The sequence below is a fragment of the Sminthopsis crassicaudata genome, chromosome 2 (assembly GCF_048593235.1).
Source record: "Sminthopsis crassicaudata isolate SCR6 chromosome 2, ASM4859323v1, whole genome shotgun sequence".
In the NCBI taxonomy this organism is placed as follows: domain Eukaryota; kingdom Metazoa; phylum Chordata; class Mammalia; order Dasyuromorphia; family Dasyuridae; genus Sminthopsis; species Sminthopsis crassicaudata.
The window spans coordinates 463,449,498-463,471,164 of record NC_133618.1 but is presented as its reverse complement, the minus strand read 5'-3'; the positions used below and the strand labels follow the sequence as shown (position 1 = coordinate 463,471,164).

Here is a 21,667-nt window from a genome sequence, read left to right as displayed (position 1 = left end):
AGATTTGATACTCTTTCCAATGGAGAGAAGGGAAATATATGAGATATGAGAGATTTTGTAAAGACAAATCCATAAGACTTGACAATTGACTGGTTACTTCAGGGGAGAGGGGGAAGTGATGGTGATGAAGAATAAACAGTCAACAATGACCTTAAGATTTGAAATCTGAAGATCTAGAAGAATTTTTGGTGTTCTTGACAAAGAATAAAATACATTTAGGGTGCTAATGATGGTGAGTTTCATTTTGGATGTAATGACTTTGAGATGCCTATAAGATATCCAGGTGAAGACATCCAAGCAACAGGGGATGATGCAAGACTAGAGTTAAGGGGAGAGACTAAGGCTAGAACAATAGAATAAAATTTTAAAACTTATAAAGGGACCTTAGAATTATGTAATCCTGGGCACATCAATCAATGTCTCTGGCCTCCATTGATTAAATGAGGAAGTTGGACTAGATAGCTTTTATGAACATATAACATACAGAGAATCCTCTAGCCTAAGTGATTTTCTACTATGGGTAGTTTTCATGCTAAGGCTGAATCACTTCAGGACTGTTACAAAGGGAATCAATGCTCAAATTAAGGATTTAAATAATTAGGTTCTAAGTTCATTTTTGGTTTTAAATAATACCGAATTTAGAGTCAAAGAACTGAATCTGGGGCTCCAGGTGAGGAAGCAAATCTAAGTTTGGGGTGATAAACAGAGCCACCTAGTAGCTGAGTAACCAAGAGCAAGCAAGTCTTGTCATTTTCCTGGATCTTTGCTTCCTCACATGTAAAATGGAAATACATCAGTTACATCATGGATTTAAGCAGAAGAGACATTTAGAGATAATTTTGCCCAACACATTTATTTTTTAGGCAAGAAAACAGAGGTGCAGCAGTTGTAAACTGCCCAAAGCTTAAGTCAAGATCTGTGAGACCTGCTTTCACTACCTCCCTTCCAGGGCTATAATGAAAAATCAAATGAGATAATCAATATAAATGCATTTTGTTTAAAGCGATACAGAAATGGGGATTATTTATTATTATTATTAAATAATGTTGACTTTCCAGTTACCCTGGAAGCTATGAGTCAGACAATTATTAAATACTAGAGTTAACTTTTTCCAGTTCCAGTGAAGACTCCTTTAAAGCAGGTATTCCTTAACTGGAAGCATGTTTTAGACTAGGGAAAAGGTTAGACCTTACAAACAACTGCATCAACACACAGCTGGGACAGACCAAGTAAGCACCTCAAACTAGCTCACTCTCTATATCTCAGGGATAGGCTATTCCCTCCAACAAAGATTCAACAATATCACAGTGACCTAGTTTTTGACAGTTGTTTCAAATACTTAAGCCGGGGCTCACAGAGCTGGAGAAACCGCCTTCCCAGAGCCCCCAGCCTGCCAGTATCTGTCCACATCACTTCCTCAATCTCTTCCAAGTCAGGAGTTTAGGGGCAGAAAAGAATGGGGATGGGGGTGAGTGGAAATTGGGATTTGGGGGGAATGAAGGCTGAGAAAGAGGTTGAGAAAGGAGAGGAGGAATAGATAATTAGGCAATGTCTAGCTGGAAATCTGCCTTCTTTGTGCCTTGGGGGTAGTAGCTCTGTGGCTTTTGCTGGAGACAAATGTTAGCTTCTGTTATAGAAGGATCCCTGGACTAAGACAGGAGACTTGGGTTCAAAAGCTAATTCATGTGAAATCTCAGGTAAGTCACTCATCTCTCTGAGTTTGTAAAACATAAGGGTAGGCTCAATCTATAAAGTCTTTTGCAACTCTAGCATTCTATTAACTTCAGTCTTGAAATTCTATCTTCTAAGGTCACATCCAGTGCTCACAACCTATGTTCTAAGGCCCTTTCTAGTTCCAACATTCTATGACATTCCCCCCTGGGAAAAAACAAACAAACAAACAAACAAACAAACAAACATTTAAGGTACTGATTTTTTACTCAGTGAATAATGAGGTAGCCAACACTTTCATCACCGGACACTTTAGAGATCATCCAGTCCCTCAGAATAAGCATGCCTCATCTATCCGGGTGGTGTTTTCTCTCTTAAAAATTCCACACACCCCCTTTCAGTTACTTCTAATGATTTCCATATTTTGGGCTGGGTCATTGCTACTATCATTATTTCCTGCTCATTACAAATGTCTAGGAAATATAATGTCCAGGCCTTAGCACCCAAATAAAAATTAATGGGTAGACCTTCTAGCCTTTCATATTTAAGTCAGGTCTGGGAAAACCAAGAATTCCAAACCTTTCTTTATAAAGGGAATTGGATAGAGGATGGGGAAAAGCAAAGATAGTGCTGATTTTACAGTGACAACCTTGCCACTAACAATATGTGACTTTGGACACGTCCCTGGCTCTCCCTGTGACTCAGTTTGCCTATCTGTAAAATGAGAAAGTTATCTTTACTAGCTCAAATATTCTTAGTGTATGGTTCCAACATTTGTGTTCTAAGATTTATTTCTAGCTTTGACAGGCTATGATTCTCTTCTCAAAGACCATGGAAGCCTTTGCTCTGGGGTAATGGCCAAATTGTCTTCAACCCATAAATGACAAATCTTGGAGATCCTGGAGTCAGGGAATGCATTCCTGCTTTTCCATTCGGCTGCAAAACATCTGGCTGTAAGCAGTCCTTCTATTCTGTTGACAAAATCAGCGCAAAGCCTTAGATGATGCATTTCAGGTGCCAAATGAGGATAGGGTCCAGCTGAGGATAGTGCTCCACCAAGGTAAGGGTCTACAAATCCACTGACAGTCCCCTTTTCTTGCCACCCTCTAACAAACACACACATTAAACCCGGTCTCTGCCCAGAGACAGCCTTTGCTACTCACCATCACCATCGCTACACTCCGGCTTCCTCTGGCCGGCTCCAGGAGCTGAAGAAACCCAGGCAAAACCATGAGCTAGCCAAGGAGGGGAAGGAGGGGAGTTGCTCCCAGGCCCCCGGTCTGTTGCCTCCCTGTCCGGTATAAGCTGCCACAGGCCGGCCAGGAGCTGCCCACTAGCCCTTACTAAGCCTTCTCTCCCTCCTGTTCTCAGCAAACCATTCCAGCCCTGTCCACTGGGAACAATCATCGCTAGTTAAACAAAGGCTATATTCTAACTCTATGTAATGTGCTTTTAAAGGGACAGTGTCCCATTCTGGGCTGCTGAGGATTTAAAGGCACAGAGACCTTTTTCTAAGCAAAAGATTGGAGAAAATCTAAAACATGAAGACCATTACAGTAGGAACTAGAATCTATGTTCTTCAAAACTAGTCTTTAAAAATGTTTTAAAAGATAACTGAAAATCAAATTTTTCATAGGTTCTGAAGTCCAAAAGTGAAACTTTAGGGTTTGTATTGGTGATGGGTATTTAAGAGAAATGGCAAAATAGTTAGTTTCAATTTATATGCTAGAGACAGTCAGCTGGGTTTACCTCAGGATAAGCCAAATCTCTCCCACTGGAGGTAGTCTTACTCTCTTACCCTTTTTCCATGGAAGGGAAAAGGGGGATTAGGGATGATGTGAGGAAGAGGGGCAGGAGGGGATCATGGGAGAAAAAGAAGGGAAAAGCAAGAGACTAGAAGAAGCAAAACGTGAGAGCTGGGACAAGAAGAAAGAAGAGAAAACAAATCAGAAAAAGAAAGAGAGAAAGAAAGAGGAAGAAGGAAGTAAGACTCAGAGAGGAAAGGAACATCAGAGAGAAATACAAGGAAGGACAGAGAAGCCTCAAGTCTGTATTATATACAGCCTGTCTGGAACAATTGTGTGTCTAGTTAATAAACATTTATTGAGACTTCACTATAGCTAGCCACCTTGCTAAGCCTGGGGATACAAGTATAAAAACACAATTTGGCCTCAAAAAGCTTTCAATCTAATGGAAGAAGATAATGTACAAAAGAAAATAATAGGGGTGGGGAAAAGAAGGAGAGTCTAAAGAAGTGACTCAGGAAGAACATGATTGCTAAGAGTATCGGGTGGCAATCAAAAAGAGGCATCACTGGCATCAGGAAGAACCTCCAAACAAACCTCAACTTGCCCTCTGGAGCTCCTTGTGTCCCATACTAGCCCCACAGGTCGGCTGGGGGTAAGTGCTAGACAGATCACCTATTCCCAAGAAGTGACAAAGTCCCTGGCTTTCCCCTGGCCCAGTGACAACTGGGACATTCTCACAGGAGCTGGGCCAGGCTCTTACAAACTTTGTGGACCTTTAAATAAAATAAATAAATAAAAAACCAGTGTTGGACTTTCTGACATGGCTGACAATGCCCAGCTGGTGACATCCAGGTCAGGTTGGCAATCAGATTCAAACTCTGTATAAATATCTGGTTGAATTTTCTGTTTCTAAAAGTTTTTGACAATGTTCTGGTATGGTTTTGAATTTGTCTGTGGTATCAGAAGATCAAGAGAACTAATAATACCAAACTATTATTACTATTATTATCTTCACCACCAACAGCTCTCATTTATTTTACACTTTTAATGTTTACAAAGCAATTTCCTAAAAACAACCCTTCAGGGTAGGTAGAACAGATTACTACCTGTTACTGATGAGAAAAGTAATTCATAAGAAGATAGACAGACTTGTGTCCAAGGTCAGCCATGCAGCTTGTTAGTGTCAAAGGCTACATTTGAACCCCAGATTTCGTAGCACCAAAATACAGCTATTTTTCGATTATACAGCCCCAGTAATGAAGAGGAGTATGAATATATTTAAATGAAGAATAATAACTAGCAAGATCTCACAGTTCAACCATGTCCTGGTTGTAGCACACCCTAATTAAAGGTTTAAGATTTCAAGGAGAGAATTAACCCTTTGAAAGTTCAATCTACAAGTCCAAACATCATCAAACAACTGACTGAATCCCAGCCAGGATCTTCCTGTCATCTGCAAATCACTTACTGTGGAAGTATACATCTAGGATTTTGACCACTGTTGCCAATTCATAATTCAACTCACTTGATTGGATTCAATGATGATGATGATGATGAACATTTATGTAACTCTTCAAATTCTACAAAATATAGTATATATGTTGCACTTCAATTAAACATGTCTTACAGCCAATTCCCTGAAATCTAGAGTATGAAGTGACTTAATTAGATTCAAACAAAAGCATATTCAGGAATTAGAATTTAGATCCTTGGACTCTGAATCTAGAGATCTTTAAATTTTATCATAAGGAGGGGAAGGGCAAGGAGGGAACTGGAAGGGCTCAAAATTCATCTCACATGTAAAGTCCCCAAAAGTTGTCTTTTTATATATATATATTCTTAGTATATATTTTATCTTTATGTTCTAGTGCATTTGTTGTTTCCCTGCTACAAAATCTGTAAGCTCCTTTTGGTCTTTGTATTCCTAAAACTAAGCACAGGACCCAATTGTTTCAAAAAGGACTGACAGGGATAAGCTTTCCTGTTGAACTTCTCCCCAGCTGATCTCGTGTGTTCCATATGGTAAGAGACCCCGGAGTAAAGGATATAGTGAGTCCACCATGAGGGGCACAGTGGTGCAGGGAAATGAAGAAAGGTCATTGTGGCTTAGACTTAGTAGCCTGAGGGAATGAGCTAGTCATTTAGCAGTAGAGAAATCCTCCTCTCCCAGGAAAAAGAATAAAGACCATCTCAGGATGTTCTTTTCTAGTGCAGGACCCCCATCTAATCAGTGCTTACTCTGGCCAGTCTCTCAGTCGGGCTAAATCACAGGAGACATGAAAGGAACTGATGTCAAATAAGTCTAGAAAGGTGAATGAGGATAGGCAGTGAAGAACCTTAAATGTCACACTGAAGAGTTTAATATAATCCCAAAGGCAATAGAAGGAATAGGGAGCCATAGGAAATTTTTGTTATGGGGAATGAATAATCAGTCCTCGCCTTCTTTTCTCTTCAAATCCTAGAAGCAGTTCAGGGTCCAAGGCAAAAGCCTTATTTAAGTATGCTGGAGGGAAGGATGAGAAGCCTGGAATATAAATACCAGTCAAAAGAGGGCTAGGAGTTCCATTCCTCTTCTACTTTTAGAATCCCAAAATATCAGAACTGGAAAGGAGAGGACTTTAAAAGACCATCTAGTCCAACCTTTACATTTTTTAACAGAGAAGGAAACTAGAACCCAGAAAGAAAAGACTTTCTCACCATCACACAGGGACTAAGTAGTAGGTAAATCCTTTAATTCTGAGATCCCTGGCCTTGGACCACTTTATATCTCTGGCAAGTTCTCTACTCTCTCATCCTGATTTTGCTCTTCTCAGAAATTCCCTTTGCTGCATAAACCAAGATTTGGGGGACTTCAGCTAACCTGGCCTCCCTGGGAAATATCAGTTCGGCAAAGGTTACTGGTTAATTCCTGGCCTGGCTGTTTTCCCCGGTATATTATGTTTATGACCAGCACAGGAAAGGGCCTTGACTGGGGCCAGCTAACTGGAGAGGAAGCCACAGACTCTCCCACCTAAGATGAATGAAGAAATGCTTCAATGCCTCAGGAAAGATCAGCCTCTTAAAAATCAGAAAAATGGGTGTAAATTGTTAGGGAGAAGGATTGTAAGGCAATAAAGAGAGTGTTTATTCTTGAGGGTAATCTACTTTATTTGCTGTCTTAATTTCATCACCTGCAATACATCCTTCCAATGTGTACAAGGCACCAAGTCTCTCTTCAACCCTATGTAGTATAGTTTCTGACCTTATGACTAACCTGAAACTGCTCTCCCAAAAGTTGTCAGTGACCTATTTCCATTCTCCTTGACCTCTCTATAGCTTTGAACAATGTTAAACACTTTTCCTACCCCTATTCCAAATCTCTTGGTATTCTGTCATCAATTGGCCTCTGTGTCACAGTTCTCCCAGGTTCTTCTCTTACCTGAATATTCCTTTTGACTTCTTTGATAGTTAATTCTTTCTCCTCTCACTTCACATAAAATTAAAGACTCTCTAAGAAACTTTACAATTCTAACAGTCTATGTTGTATGCTTCCCTCCAATTCTGATATTTTAGATTTTGATGATCTGAATTTTTCTATGGAGACCCTCACTATTACTCTCCCACCCCCAACTCTGGCTCTCCATGAGCTCATCTCTTACCACACATGTTCCTGAGCCCCACCCCACTCCAAGCAAAAAACAGCCCTACCTACTTCCTGGCCCTAAGCTAGTTTTTTCCATTCCCAAGAGAGGGGCTTGATGAGGTAGATAAGGCTATGAGTGGCCCATACTGCTTTGGAGCAGTCAAAGAAAAAACTAGGGGCTTTATTTAAAAAATAAAATAATAAAAATTACCTACTACTTAGTCCCTGTGTGATGGTGAGAAAAAAAAATAAAAAATAATAAAAAAATAAAAGCATATTAAAAAAAAAATTTCAGTGAAAGCCTGAGGATACAAGATTGTCTTCTGCCATCTCAATCTAAGTCAAGGGGGGGCTCTGTCTTAGGAGACAGAGTGGTTGAATGCAGATCAGTGACTTTCTGGGTCACATTTGAACCCTTAGTGATTGGATAGGGGAGCACCAAAAAGGACATTTGGTGGGAAAGACAACTTTTCAGGTATGTTGAGTTTTGACAAAGACCCAAGCCAGTCTTTGCCTTTTCTGGGACCAGTGCTCAAGCCTCTTCCAAAGTAACTGTAGTAACCCAATAAGAACTGTTTATTGCAACAGAAAGAATTCAAACATTAGATTTTTGGTCTAAGAACCCACATTAGGATCTTAATTCTGCCAATTATTACGTTTTATCTTGGGCAAGTGAGTTGGCAGCCACAAACGTTATTCTCTTAAGCTGCATTGAGAAAGTTAGTATTCAGAACATAAGTGTGTTCTGTTCTAATCAGATCCCAATTGAAAAACTGTATTCAGTTCTGGGTGTCACCTTTTAAGAAAAACATGAACAAATTAAGTGTGTGCCAAGAGGCGGGCGATTGGAGATATGAAAATCAGCAGAAAGAAGGGGGACATACAGAACCAGAGAAGACTTGGGGACAGAGTGGAGGGAGGAACATGATAACATTGTCAAGTATGAAGGAGGAGGATCGGACTTATTCTGCTTAGGCACAGAAAGCACAATTGGAAATAATGCAAGGAACCAGCAAAAAGATATAATAAAGCTCGATGTAACTAGCAATCACAGCCATCTAAAAAGGAAAAGCACTGCCTTAGGAAGAAATGATTTTTCTGTCACTGAACATCTTCATGAGAGCTTAAATTTAGAGATAGAAGGGAACAAAGAAGCCCTCATATCCAATTTCTTAATTTTCCAGATGAGGAAGCTTGAAGCACAAAGAGGTTACATGACTTGTCCAGGATGAAAGAGTTATTAAAGTGTCTAATGCGAGTTTGAAGATCTTGACTAAGTCTAGTACCATTGGTGGCTGAACACTTTTCAGGCATGTTGCAGATGAGAACAATGGATTGTTAAATCAAGTACAAGACTTTGGAGGTCTTCTGAAACTCTGGGATTCAAAGTTATGGGTGGGTGTGTGTGTGTGTGTGTGTGTGTGTGTGTGTGTGTGTGTGTGTGTGTGTGACAGATTCAGAAATCTTGAAAGAAACAGAGAAACAGAGACAAGAGATTTCTCTTCCAGCTTGGAAAACTATTATTTGTCTTTGTTCATTTCTTTTTCTATTCTTTCTTTCTTTTTTTTTTCCTGAGGCAATTGAAGTTAAGTGACTTGCCCAGCTAGGAAGTGTTAAGTGTCTGAAACCACATTTGAACTCGGATCCTCCTGACTTCAGGGCTGGTGCTCTATCCACTGCCTCCTTAATTTCTCTAGGCATTAGCAACCTTTCTTCCAAGGATCTCTAACTTCATATCACTGACAGAACCCAATACTAACCTAAGAAATTCAGAGTCATTTAGAAGATAAAAAAGGACTGGGATATAAAGTATATAAGAGTTGAATTTGGGGGCCAAGACATCTGACAAACTATCTTTGGAGAAGAGAGTGGAGTGGTCCTCAAGGTAGGGTTGATGAGGGTTGGGGTCCCTTTAAGATTCCTTTCTAATTGCCCAAGCCATGGCTGACCTTGATTCACAAATCCTGGTCAAAGGCACCCTTTGAATATCTGGGCCCAGCCCCACTATCAGCTCAGCTTCCCCTAGCCCTCACCTGATCTGAGCTCACTGAAAAGCCCCCCCCCCCCAAGAACTTAGGAGTACCGCCCATCATCTTCTAGGTATAAAATAAATGAGCTGGAGCACTCTCTTTGCAGGAGACCTCCCAGACAACACATGGTTCCTGCCCGCCAGAGGCCACCTCTGGCCCTGGCGCCTTTTTAACTGATCTTTACTTCCAAATTCCTACAATAAACCTTGTATTTATCAATCTAGGTTTTTGGGCCTATAAATTCATTTTACAGGGGACACTGCGTCTCATGTGCCGAGAAATGGGGGTCCCCCTTTCCTTTCCCTCATTAGGGTGGGTATCTTTGGAAATAAGTACAATCTTTTTCTTTCTCTAGTCTTTAAGTAAAGATTAGACTGTGATCCTCTGAGTAAACTCAGCTCTTTTGGGAAGCTAATTTTTAAGGGTGTTAGAATCACTCACATAAAGATGCAATAGAGAAAAGAGAAAATACTGAGAGATGATGATGATACATAGCTAGAGATGGGAGAAAACAAAACCCGGCAGCCAGAAACATCAAGGGAAAGAAATCTCTGAGACAGGCATTGACAAAAACATTTGCTGAAGAGAAAGGGCAGAAGAAGTAAGAAGGAGAGGAAAATAGAGAGAGAGAGAGAAATCAGAGAAAAGCCAGGCTTAGTCCTCCCTGCTCCTCCTAGTAGGAATGACAAGCCCAGGCAAGAAACTCAACAAGCATTAACTCCTCTTTTCTTCCACCAGGGCCAGGCCCCCCAGGGTCCAGGATCTGTCCCTCCTAAGAGGCTGCCTAGGGATAGTATGGATGGGACCACAGGCACCTGAAAATGAAAAAAATGCAAGGGAAAAATCTGGGGACCAAGAGAAGTCTTTCTTATTGGCCTCCTCCTCCCTAAATATTCACCACCCTGTCAGAATCCTTTGACAGATGCTTAGATGTTAATAGTCAAACTTAAAATAATCTATGTAAAGCAGGAAGGGATAGCCCAATCTTCTAATTTTATAGAGAAATTAAGGGAAATGCTTTACTCAAAATCTCAAAGGGAGTAATTGGTAGAGCCATTATTTATACCCAAAACTTCTACAACCTTAACTCTAATCCCCCAGCTGCTGTCTCCTCCCTCCTCTCAAATTACTATGTATTTTGTACTTACCTCTAAGTCTACACAATGTTTTCCCCACAGTCTGCAAGGACTGAGTTTTGTCTTTATAGCCTCAGCATCTAGTACAGTGACTGGTATGCAGTAAGAACTAAATTCTTATCACTTGATTAATCCTAACTCCAAATTTAGTACTCTTTCCAGCCTACCACATCGACTCTCTATTGAATTAAATGTTGATCTGGGTGGCACAGACTCCAAGTGCAAGACTTCCTGAAGGGAGTGGCACTTATATAACCAGAAAAATCTACCTGCATCAGGAAGAAGCAAAACAAATCAACTATAGGACTTTGATGTTCTCAGTCCCAAAGGAAAAAAAAGAAATCCTGGCTCCAACCCACCCCTCTTCTCCCTTGAACTTTTATTAGTATCTCAATCGATAACGTTTTAGGAGTAAACTTTCACTCCTGCAATACTAAACACAAGAGACGGGCTCAGATTATTAAATCTGTCACTGGGAGTTGGCATCTGAGAAAGTCAAAAAGAACACAAAGAAAGAGGCTTCAGGTAGGGGATTCTGGGCAGACTATGCATAATGACAACCAAAAGGAAAATTTATTCATTTTAAAATATAGCAAACACTTATTATGTGCTGTCTGGAAAGGAGTGAGCAACAAGAATCGATAGGACATGGTTTAAGAATCACAGAATGTCAGAGCTGAAAGAATCTGGGAACACAAAATGCTAGAATACAGCATACAGAATGTCAGAGCTGGAAGGAACACTAGATCAATGATACAAAAAAGATTCAAACATGGTATAGGCAATGTAGGAGGACTGGAAAGGACCTAAAATAATAGAGCTCAATTCTATCATTTACATATGAAGAAAGTGAAATCAAATAAAGGCAAGTGATTTGGTTACTTCCCAACCAAAGACAGTAAGTGACAAAGCAAGACAAGAAAAAACCCAGCACTTCTGAACCCTTGAACTTGATCCTTAAATCCAAGGCTAACCTTCTCCCCACCTACTTAATTTTTCACAATCTCCATTCAGCTTCCCTCAACTACCAAACACTACTACCTTGTTCTAGCTGATCACAGAATAATTCATGTGGTTGGAAGAGAGCAGTATTCAGTCCCAGCTAAGTGGGGGGGAAAAATCTTTGGGCACAAGACGATACAACCAGCTGTCAAATCAATTTATTCTTGTGGACATTAATTACCACCTAGACCCCGGAAAATAAACCATTTGAAGCTTCGAGGTAATAGGAACAAATTAAAGTACTCCTTCAGCTTTTACTAGTACAAATCTCTTTGGAAGATGTTCACAGATCAGACTATTAGTGCTGAAAAGGACTTAAAGAACATGTGATCTAGGCCTTTCAATTTTCAAGTGACCAGAAAACTAGGCCTGGACTGACTGAGGAAGAGTCTTATCCAAAGTCACACTCGAGGCCAAGTGCCAATATCAGGGTTACAATATAAGGCCCCTAACACTTAGCTCAGTATTATTTCCCCTATACCATATTGCTTCCTGCTATGATCTCATGGGCTCCTGATAATAATCCTGAGAATTGGTCAAGCCAGGTTTTATTATTTTCAAAAATAATTTCATTTTTGACAATTTTGACAAATGTGAAAAAAAACAAAATAAATTACAAAATCAGAAATACAATCATAAACTTCAATAGTTTAGCATTTTGATGAAAGGGAAAAAATAAGCTTAAATTTGTAACTTCTTATTTTACCTTTTTCCATCTATGCATTTACAAAGTTTTGTTACTATTTTCAGGGCAAGATGTTAACTCAATTTTGCAGGTGAAGAAAATGATGGCTAAAAATGTAAAGTGACTTTAGAGAGAATTACTGAATCACAGAGCAGGAAGCTACCTTAGAACAGAGTTTCCGAGTTAGAAGGACACAGAAAATAGTATCATCAGAGGATCCTAGATTTAAAGGTAGAAGATTACTATCAACATCCAATTCCTTGATTTTATGAAGAAGGAAATTATGGCTTAGAGTATAGAGGATCATATGGAAATCTATTGGCAGAACCAGAATCTGGGCTTTTTGACTCAATGCACTATGCCACTCTTGACCCTCTCCTCACTAAGCAATTCAAGCTAAGAGGCTCATTTCTAAATCATGACAAGCTCTTGTTTTCATCTCTGCTCCCTTATCTCTTGAAGACTCCAACATGCTTCAGAAAGCGTTATCCTTGGTTAGATTCAGAACCAGCAGGTGGCAACGAGGATTCTTCTCCTTTCCACACATACTTCATTTGATCGAAGTTTACATATTTGAAAAACAAAAACAAAAACAGAACCCTTCTGCCATGACAACATTGAAAGATTCCTAGGTCACAATTGGAAATGAGTGGAAAATTTCACAAGCCTCTGGCATAGGTAACACACTCAGAACATCCTGAGGAGGAAAAATCAGTATGAATAGATTGGTTTAAAAAATAATAATAATAAAAAAAAAGGTGTCATTCATCCCTTCCATACCTCATACCCCTTGCAAATTGGCATAGTACTCCCTTTAGTATTTCAGAATGAATCTAGCACAAATACCCATTTTCTCCCCTCTATAGCAGTTCAGTGGCTTAATTAATATGGGTGACTTCCTGGGGTTTTTAAACTTTTTTTTTTGGTCTTCTGTTTTATCCTCAGTTTGGAAGTAATCTTAGTGATCACTAAAACCATCCTCTCCACTTTTCCAGTTAATAATGATGGTGATGATAGCTTTAACATTTATAAAACACTATCTATAATGATACGTTAATTCAATTGATCCTTATAAAAATCCTGTGGAGTAAGTACTATTATCCCCATTTTACAGATGAGGAAACAAGTACTAAGAGTTTAAGTGACTTGCCCAGGGTCACACAGGTTGTCTGAGGCAAAATTTTAACTCTGGTCCAGAGGGGGCAAAGAAACTTGCTCAGTGTCTTTCCTACATCCAATTAATGGCATAACTGGAAATGGAATTCAGATTTCCTGTTCTTTCCTTCCACTACACAAAAATCTTAATAGCCCCAAATCCTTACAACCTCTCATAATATTTCCAGCCTGAGAGAGCCTCATTGAGCTTGTTCTAACCAGAATTAGCCTTGACCCTAAGTTTCAATGTTATCTCTCTCACAAAGAAATAAGAGGAGATAAAACATACAAATTTCACTTGCTGTTGGCTTTTTTTCCTCTTTCTTTGGCAATAAATCCTCTTTTTTGAGGGGAGGAGGAGGCTTAGAGATCTTGTAGCCCAAGATCCTCAAGTTAGGACCAAAGAATATTACATTCAGAAGATACCATGTGCCTTATATTATACTTTAGTTTTTCTGTCTATCTACCTCTCTCGTCTAGAACATGCACTACCAGGGAATGGAACACTGGCATGTTGAAAATATAAAAGAAATCCCACCTAGTATGTGGAATGCTAGGACTGAAAAGGGTCTTCAAACGTGTATCACAGTCAAAGAATGTGAGCCAGATGAGGAAACTGAAGATCTGAGAAGGTAAATGGCCAGTTTAAGACCACCCAGCCAGTAATGCACTGACTTCTCCTGACAGTCTTCCATTATCAGACTGCTCCAACATGTCAGCCTTTCTTCCATCTGCCTTTAGTTATCTTCCCAACCCCCAATGTGTCGCCTGAAGACTTCTTCTGCCCCCTTACCCCCCACCCCAGGGGTTGCTGGAACATCAGGAAGGTCTCCAACTTGTCTCCGCCAGGGTGGGAATGGAGAATGACATTCCAGAACTGGTTTTCTATTTGTAATAACTACTTCCGCCTTCCATCCCTTCAGGGGCACAGAGGCAGAGGAAACCTTCTGGAGAAGCAAATACCCCCGGCTCGATTTGAATAGAGCATTTCGGGGGTCTGGGGAAACGGAATCGCTCCAGATGAAAGGGCATGAGCATGGGCTGCAGTCGAAAGGAACTGAATAGGACGCTCCGGGAGTCCAAGAGAACGGAATAATTATAAATGAAACGGAACACACTTCCACACCCCGGGATAGAAGGATTGGGGGCAGGACGCGCAGCTTAAGTCCCTGACACGGCACCCTCCTGCCAATTGCCCAAACTCAGACTTATTTCGATTGCAGCGGCCCTCCCTCCCCAACGGAAACCAGTTCTTGCAAAGAGGACGGTCACCACAGCCCGGCCCCCAGCCAGCCTGCACAGACTCCCGCAGTCTGGTTTGATCTGATCGAATCTCCCCGCCACTGGGCTCCCAGGACTACTTAGATCTGGTCCAAACTCAGCGGAAACCGGGGCAGGTTTTCTTTAGCCCGGCCGCAGTGAACCCAAGCAGTCTCCTCTCCCAGCCCCGCCCTGCCGCTCCTTTCAGACCCCGGGGAGGCGGAGGGGTAGAGGGAGAAAGTGGTGACCGATCTCCCAGCCCTGGCCACTCACCCGGCTCCCAGATCCAGGCCTCGGAGGAAGGGCCGGACCATCCAGCGACGTGCCCATGCCGAGACCGGCGCCCGGGCCCCGCCACGCGCTCCGCTCTCCGCAGCCGGGCAGCTCCAGAGTCGGGCCAGCTGCCGGGGCTCAGGCCCTACCTGGGCTGCGCGCGCTCCACACGGGCTACCCCAGAGGCCGGGCCGGCTTCCTCAGCGGCGGGAGCGCGCACGGGGGCGGGGCAGAGCTGGGAGTCCCAAACAAACCCAGTTCCAAAAGAAGACAGCCCACAAGACGCAAGCCCACTCCGGGTCTTACTCCCAAGGAGTAATTCAAGGATTTGAATTTGCCTCCCGGCAAATCCAGGTTTTTCGTCTTAAACCTCAGGCATCCCCTTCCCCAACAGAATCTCCGGCTTCTCACAGTCCCTGGAAAGCTAGGCCTTCAGAATCAAATTCAAGTTCAGATTGGAGTAATTGAAACTTGGAACAAAGAACACCGGAGCGGGAAGGAAACCTTAAACAATAGCAACAATTTACATTTCTGTAGTACTACAACATTTACAAAGGGTTTTCCACACCAGAGCCAGGATAAGGGGGTAGTGCCAAGGATTTTTCTTTTTTTCCGCGGGGAGGAAAAACCGGATCAGAGACAGTGATTTGACCCATTTAACTCTTAAGATATCTCTTAGGAAAAACTTGAAGCTGGTTCTTTAGGACCACGTATATCTTTCAACCACAACCCTATTTTCATTAGATCACCTTCGAAGACCAAGATCAAGATACAGAACTTGGTGACTACCCATTTTTTAAGTGACTCTTAAACTAGGGTCTGTGAACTTTTTTTTTCTTCTTTTTTTGCTAAGACAATTGTAGTTAAGTGACTTGCCCAGGGTCACACAGATAGGAAGTGTTAAGTGTCTGAGACCAGATTTGAACTCGGGTCCTCCTGAATTCAGGCTAGCTGCCCGGTCTGTGAACTTGTTATAACCTTATTTCGGTGTCATTGAGTTCCTTTGTAATCCCAAGTAAGCATTTTAAAACATTTTGAGAAGGGTTCAAAGGCTTCATCGGACTATTAAAGCAAACAGTAACACACAAAAAAGGTCCATACCACTTCATTATTCTAGTCCAATCTTATTTAACAGATGAAATTGAGGTTGGGGGTAAGGAGGAGGAGAAAGTGAGAGGGACTTGCCCAATGTCCCACGATGAGCCAATGGCAGACCTGGATTTGGAACCCAGGCCAGGATTCTTTCCACTCCCACACACTCCCTGCCCTAGTATTGTTGACACCAGTGCATTCCTGGTTTTTCTTGCCACTGACAGGAAGGCTCAGGGAGGAGTAGGATGTTTGGGGCAGCTGCAGCTGTGAGATGTGGATATACAGACATTCAACCTCTTGGATACTTTCACAGGTCACCCCCCCCCCCCGCAGTTGCCCATGAACCTGCCCTTCTCTTGACCCAAACTACCTTTGCCACGTGTACTTAGGAGACCTGCCTTGGCTACTCCATGAAGCAATATTATTCAACTCCAAAAACTGTTTGGAAATGTAGCCTTAACCAATCCCCACCCTACCCTTCAAAGAAATCTATAATTAAAAGGTCACACTGACACATCTGCACACATCTGGAGCAAACTAGCTCTTAGCTCTGAACCCTGCTGGTCCCTTTCCTTCTGAGTCAATGTTTTTCTTTGCAGCTTTCCTCTCTGTTTATCTAACATCTTAATAAAACTTCCAAATGGGAGAGAGGGTGAGAAACATTTGGTGTGGCCATGCAGACCCATTCCTGAAGGAGTCTTCCTCCCACCTCCCAATATCGCTGGCAGATGGAAGCTTAACAATCTTCCTGCCTCCCAAGGCATCTAGGGCAACAGCTAATAGCATACTGCTATTTCCACCCACCTCCTTTAATCCTTCTCCCCTCCCCCAAATGTCTAGTAGGGAATCCAGAAAAAAACTGTTATAACACTTCCTTTTCATCCTAGAGCAGAAGGGGATATTAGAATATTGAATATTACATCTGAGAGCAATTTTTGAGATCATATAGTTATTTTACAAGTGAGGAAACTAAGGTTGAGAGTAAAATAACTTATCCATCACATAGTTATTTAAGGGGAGAATACAAAACTCAGATCTTCTGACTCCCCAGTATAAAGACCTGTTCCGTACTTCCCTAGCCTCTCAACTATCCCATCCAAATTTGAAGGATCAGAGTTTGATCCATTCCCCAAACATCTATTTTTACCAAGTGCTGTTCTGTTAGAATTTTTGTTGATATATTTTATTTTTACTTTATTTCCAAAGGAAATCCGTTCTCCCACTCCTCCCCAGCAAGCTAACCCCCCTAATAAAGAATCTTTTTTAAAAAGTGGGAGTGAGTGGTAGAAGGGAAAGTTCAAAAAAAAAAATCAATCAACATAATCAAATTTGAAAGTATGTATATGCAGTAGTTTGGTTATGATAATTAACGTCCACTTTTGTTTAGATTCTGCTAGATGAAGAATTCCATTTCTTTCCATTTATATTGTAGCAATCATGAACATTGTTTTCTGGGTTTTTAGCTTCATTCTACAAGAATTCGTATAAATCTTTTCATGCTTCTCTGAAGTCTTCATTTTCTTCCTTTCTTATGGTGCAGTAATAATAATAAAAACATGTACCACAATTTATTTAACCATTCCCTAATCAGCAATTACCCACTCTGTTTCCAGTTTTTGCAGCTACAAAATGTGCTACTATGTATATTTTTGTGAATGTAGTGCTTTTCTCTATTTGACCCCCTTGGGGCATAGCATAAGGCTGGAAATTCACCAATTGAAAAGTATCTTTGTGTGAGCAACTGAGTAATCCTCAGTTAGCAACAATTTCTCACAGCAAGTCTATTCTTAAAAGATTTAAAGACACTCTCTTTATTAGTGACCAGTTCTGGACTAGGCTATCTGGAAGAAATCCTAAAGACTTTTAATCTATGGTAAATCTAAGATAGATGGACATTTACAACATTGAAAAAGGGGTGGAGGTGGGGAAGACTCCTCTGGGACGGAAAGATGTGGGCTGGATTCACAGTTCTCTTTACAATAAGAGGATTAACTATGCAAATCACCTGCCTTCACTTTTCATATGTATTCAATGAAGACAGTGGATTCATTTCTAAGGATCCTGGAAGCTCCACTTTTATGTTCTACAAGACTCCAAAGTGACTCAATGGATAGAGCAAACAGCTCTGGAAACAGAAGGATTTCTGAGTTCAAATCAGACCTTAGACACTAGAAGATATATGTCTTTCTCAGGGTCACATAGGAAATAAATGTCTGAGGACATATTTGAACTCCAGTCTTCTGACTCTAGCTTCAGTACTCTACCTTCTACTCTTCTATCTAGTGATAAAGGATCTCAAACTATACTGCAAAGCAGTAATCATCAAAGTGATCTAGTACTACTTAAAGAACACAAATATGGTCACATCTGGTATACAATATAAAAAAGCAAATGAGCTTAGAAGTATAGAGTTTGATAACTTCCAATTATTAGAGTAAGAATTATCTGACAAAAACTGCAGAGAAAACCAAGTACCAGTGTGGCAGATATCAGGCACAGACCAGCAGATCACACTACATAATACCAAGAGAAGCTCCAAAAGAGTACATGACTTACATTATTAATCAGAGAAATGCAAATTAAGACAACTCTGAGATACTACTACACACCTGACAGATTGGCTAGAATGGCTAGGGAAAGATAATGCGGAATGTTGGAGGGGATATGGGAAAACTGGGACACTGATACATTGTTGGTGTGATTGTGAATGCCTCCAGCCATTCTGGAGAATGATTTGAAACTATGCTCAAAAAGTTATCAAACTGTGTATACCTTTTGATCCAGCTGTGTTACTACTGGGCTTATATCCCAAAAAGATTTTAAAGAAGGGAAAGGGACCTATATGTGCAAGAATGTTTGTGGCAGCCCTCTTTGTAGTGGGCAGAAACTGGAAACTGAATGGATGTCCATCAATTGGAAAATGACTGAATAAATTGTGGTATATGAATATTATGGAATATTATTGTTCTGTAAGAAATGACCAACAGGATGATTTCAGAAAGGCCTGGAGAGACTTACATGAACTAATGCTGAATGAAATGAGCAGGACCAGGAGAGCATTATATACTTCAACAACAATACTATATGATGATCAATTCTGATGGACATGGCCATCTTCAAAAATGAGATGATTCAAACCAGTTCCAATAGAGCAGTAATGAATTGAACCAGCTACACCCAACGAAAGAACTCTGGGAGATGAACCACTACATAGAATTCCCAATCCCTCTATTTTTGTCTGCCTGCATTTTGGATTTCCTTCACAGGATAATTGTACACTATTTCAAAGTCCGATTCTTTTTGTACAGCAAAACAACTGTATGAACATGTATACATATATTGTATTTAGCCTGTATTTTAACATATTTAACATGTATTGGTCAACCTGCCATCTGGGGCAAAGGGTGGGGAGAAGGAGGGGAAAAGTTGGAACAAAAGCTTTTGCAATTATCAATACTGAAAAATTACTCTTGCATATATTTTGTAAATAAAAAGCTATAATAATAATAATAATAATAAAAAGAGTACATGACTTAAAGAGTACCTGTAAGATCTATGGATGAAGGAAAGTTCATGACCAAATAAGGGATAAAAAGGTTTAAGCTAAATTGGGTAATTTTGATTACATGAAAGTAAAAAAGATTTTGTACAAACAAAATGAATGCAGCTAAAATTAGAAGTAAAATTCTTTGTAGTAAGTTTCTCTAATAAAGTTCTCCTTTCGAAGATATATAGGAAACTGATGGAATTTCATAATAGTAAAAGCCATTTCCCAAATAGTAATAGTCAAAAGATACAAGCAAGGAATTTTCTGAGGAAGATATCAAAATCTCAATAGCCACATAAAAATGCTTCAATCATTAGTAATAAGAAGACGGTAAATTAAAAGATCTCCAAGGCTCCACCTCACACCCCCCACAGATTGGCAAAGATAACCCAAAAAAGAAAATGACAAATGCTGGTGGTTTTTTGGAAACAGATATATTAATATAGTGATGATGGAGCTGTGGAATGGTCTACCTATTTTAAAAATATTTTTATTTATTTCATGAAATGTTATCCAATTACATGTAAACAAATTTAATGACCCTTAAAAAAAAAAAAGTTTAGTTCCAAAGTCTTTCTTCCCATTCTCTACCCTGCTCCCTGAAAAGGCAAGCAATTTGATAGTGATTTTACATATGAAGTAATGCAAAACATATTTCCATATTAGTTATATTGCAAAAGAAAACACGGTCTAAAAAATAATTTAAACAAGAAAAAGTAAAGTAAGTAATTTGCTTCATCCTGCATTTAGAATTCAACAATTCTTTCTCTGGAAGTAGATAACATTTTCCATCATCAGTCCTTCGAAACTGTCTTAGATCATTTTCTTGACCATAGTAGCTAAGTCTTCACTAGTAGCTAAGTTTATCATCCTTGCAATATTGCTGTTTTTATATATATTGTTTTGCTGGTTCTACTCACTTCATTTTGCATCAGTTAAGATATATCTTCCCAAGTTTTTCTGAAACTATCCTGCTCATCATGTCTTATATTACAACAGTATACAACTTGTTCAGTCATTTCTTAATTGATGAGCATCCCCTTGATTTCCAATTCTTTGTCACCACAAAGAGCTACTATAAATATTTTTGTACAATTAGGTCTTTCCCCCCCTTATTTTTTATTTCTTTGGGGAAAAGACCAGTAGTGGTATTGCTGGGTCAAAGGGCTTACAGTTTTATACTCTTTCAGCAAGCATAATTCCAAATTATTCTCCAGAATGATTGAACTAGTTCATAACTCTATGAAAAGTGCATTAGTGTCCAAATTTTCCCACATACTTGCTAGTCTCTTATTTTTCTTTTCTTGCATGTTAACTACTTTGATAGGTTTAAGATGGCATTGCTTGAGGTGAAAATTATTTTAATTTTTATTTCTCTCATCAATATTGATTTAGAGCTTTTTTTTTTTAATATGACTGTTGATTGATTTGATTTTGTCTTCTGAAAACAGCCCGTTTATGCTCTTTGATCATTTATCACCTTGGAAATGGCTCTTAGTTTTATAATTTTTGTTCAGTTTTCTATATATTTGAGAAATGAGGGCTTATAGAAGAAATATAATATATCCCCAAGTCTCCTGCTTTCCTTTTAATTTTGATTACATTAGTTTGAGTTGTGCAAAAGCTTTTTTAATTTCATGTGGTCCAAATTATTCTATTTTACTTCCCATATCTCTTCTGTTTCTTTAGTCTGATCATAAATGCTTCCCTTATTCATAGATCTGACAGATACATTTCCCTATGCTCCTCTAATTTGCTAATTTATCCATTTCAACTTTATCTTGGCATACAGTATGAGATATTGGTTGGTCTGGCCATTCTTGAGAACAATTTGGAATTATATCACCCCAATTAATAAACTTTGCTTAACTTTTTTTTTTCTTTTTCTGAGGCTGGAGTTAAGTGACTTGCCCAGGGTCACACAGCTAGGAAGTGTTTAGTGTCTAAGACCACATTTGAACTCGGGTCCTCCTGAATTCAGGGCTGGTGCTCTATCCACTGCGCCATCTAGCTGCCCCTTTTGCTTAACTTTTGGTCACTACTAGGTCTTTACTGCAAAGACACTGAGAAAGAGAGAGAGGAATATTTGTACAAAGACATTTATAGCAACTCTTTTGGTAGCTGGAAATTAAAGGAATGCCTATTAATTATGAAACGGTTGAACAAAATATGGTAAATAAATATGATGAAGTACTATTATATTTAATAACTTAAGAAATTATGAGATTTTTTCAGAAAAACTGGGACGACTTATATTATCTGATAAACAATGAAGCAAGCAAAACAATTTATACAATAACAGCAATATTATAGAAGACTGATCACAACCATGATATAATTTCAGAGGACTCATGATGAAATATGCTACCTATATGTGTATATATTGATATGTCTATGTGTACATAAACATTTTATATATCGTGTATATATTTATATAATACATATA

General features: G+C 39.7%; 1 protein-coding gene across 10 annotated transcripts in view; it reads right to left on the bottom strand.

Moving 5' to 3' along the window:
* Positions 1-21,667, bottom strand: part of DAB2IP (DAB2 interacting protein) — a 307,237-nt gene that overhangs the window by 68,639 nt on the left and 216,931 nt on the right. The window contains exon 1 of one of the 10 annotated variants that reach the window (XM_074292972.1): positions 14,583-14,754. The exons of 7 other annotated variants lie outside the window; for them this stretch is intronic. In XM_074292972.1, coding sequence (XP_074149073.1) covers positions 14,583-14,623 — 41 coding nt within the window. In that variant the 5' untranslated portion in view covers positions 14,624-14,754. Of the gene's footprint in view, positions 1-2,834; positions 3,274-10,219; positions 10,470-14,582; positions 14,755-21,667 lie in introns of those variants that run through there. 2 more of the 10 variants (XM_074292970.1, XM_074292971.1) reach the window with 2 other exon arrangements.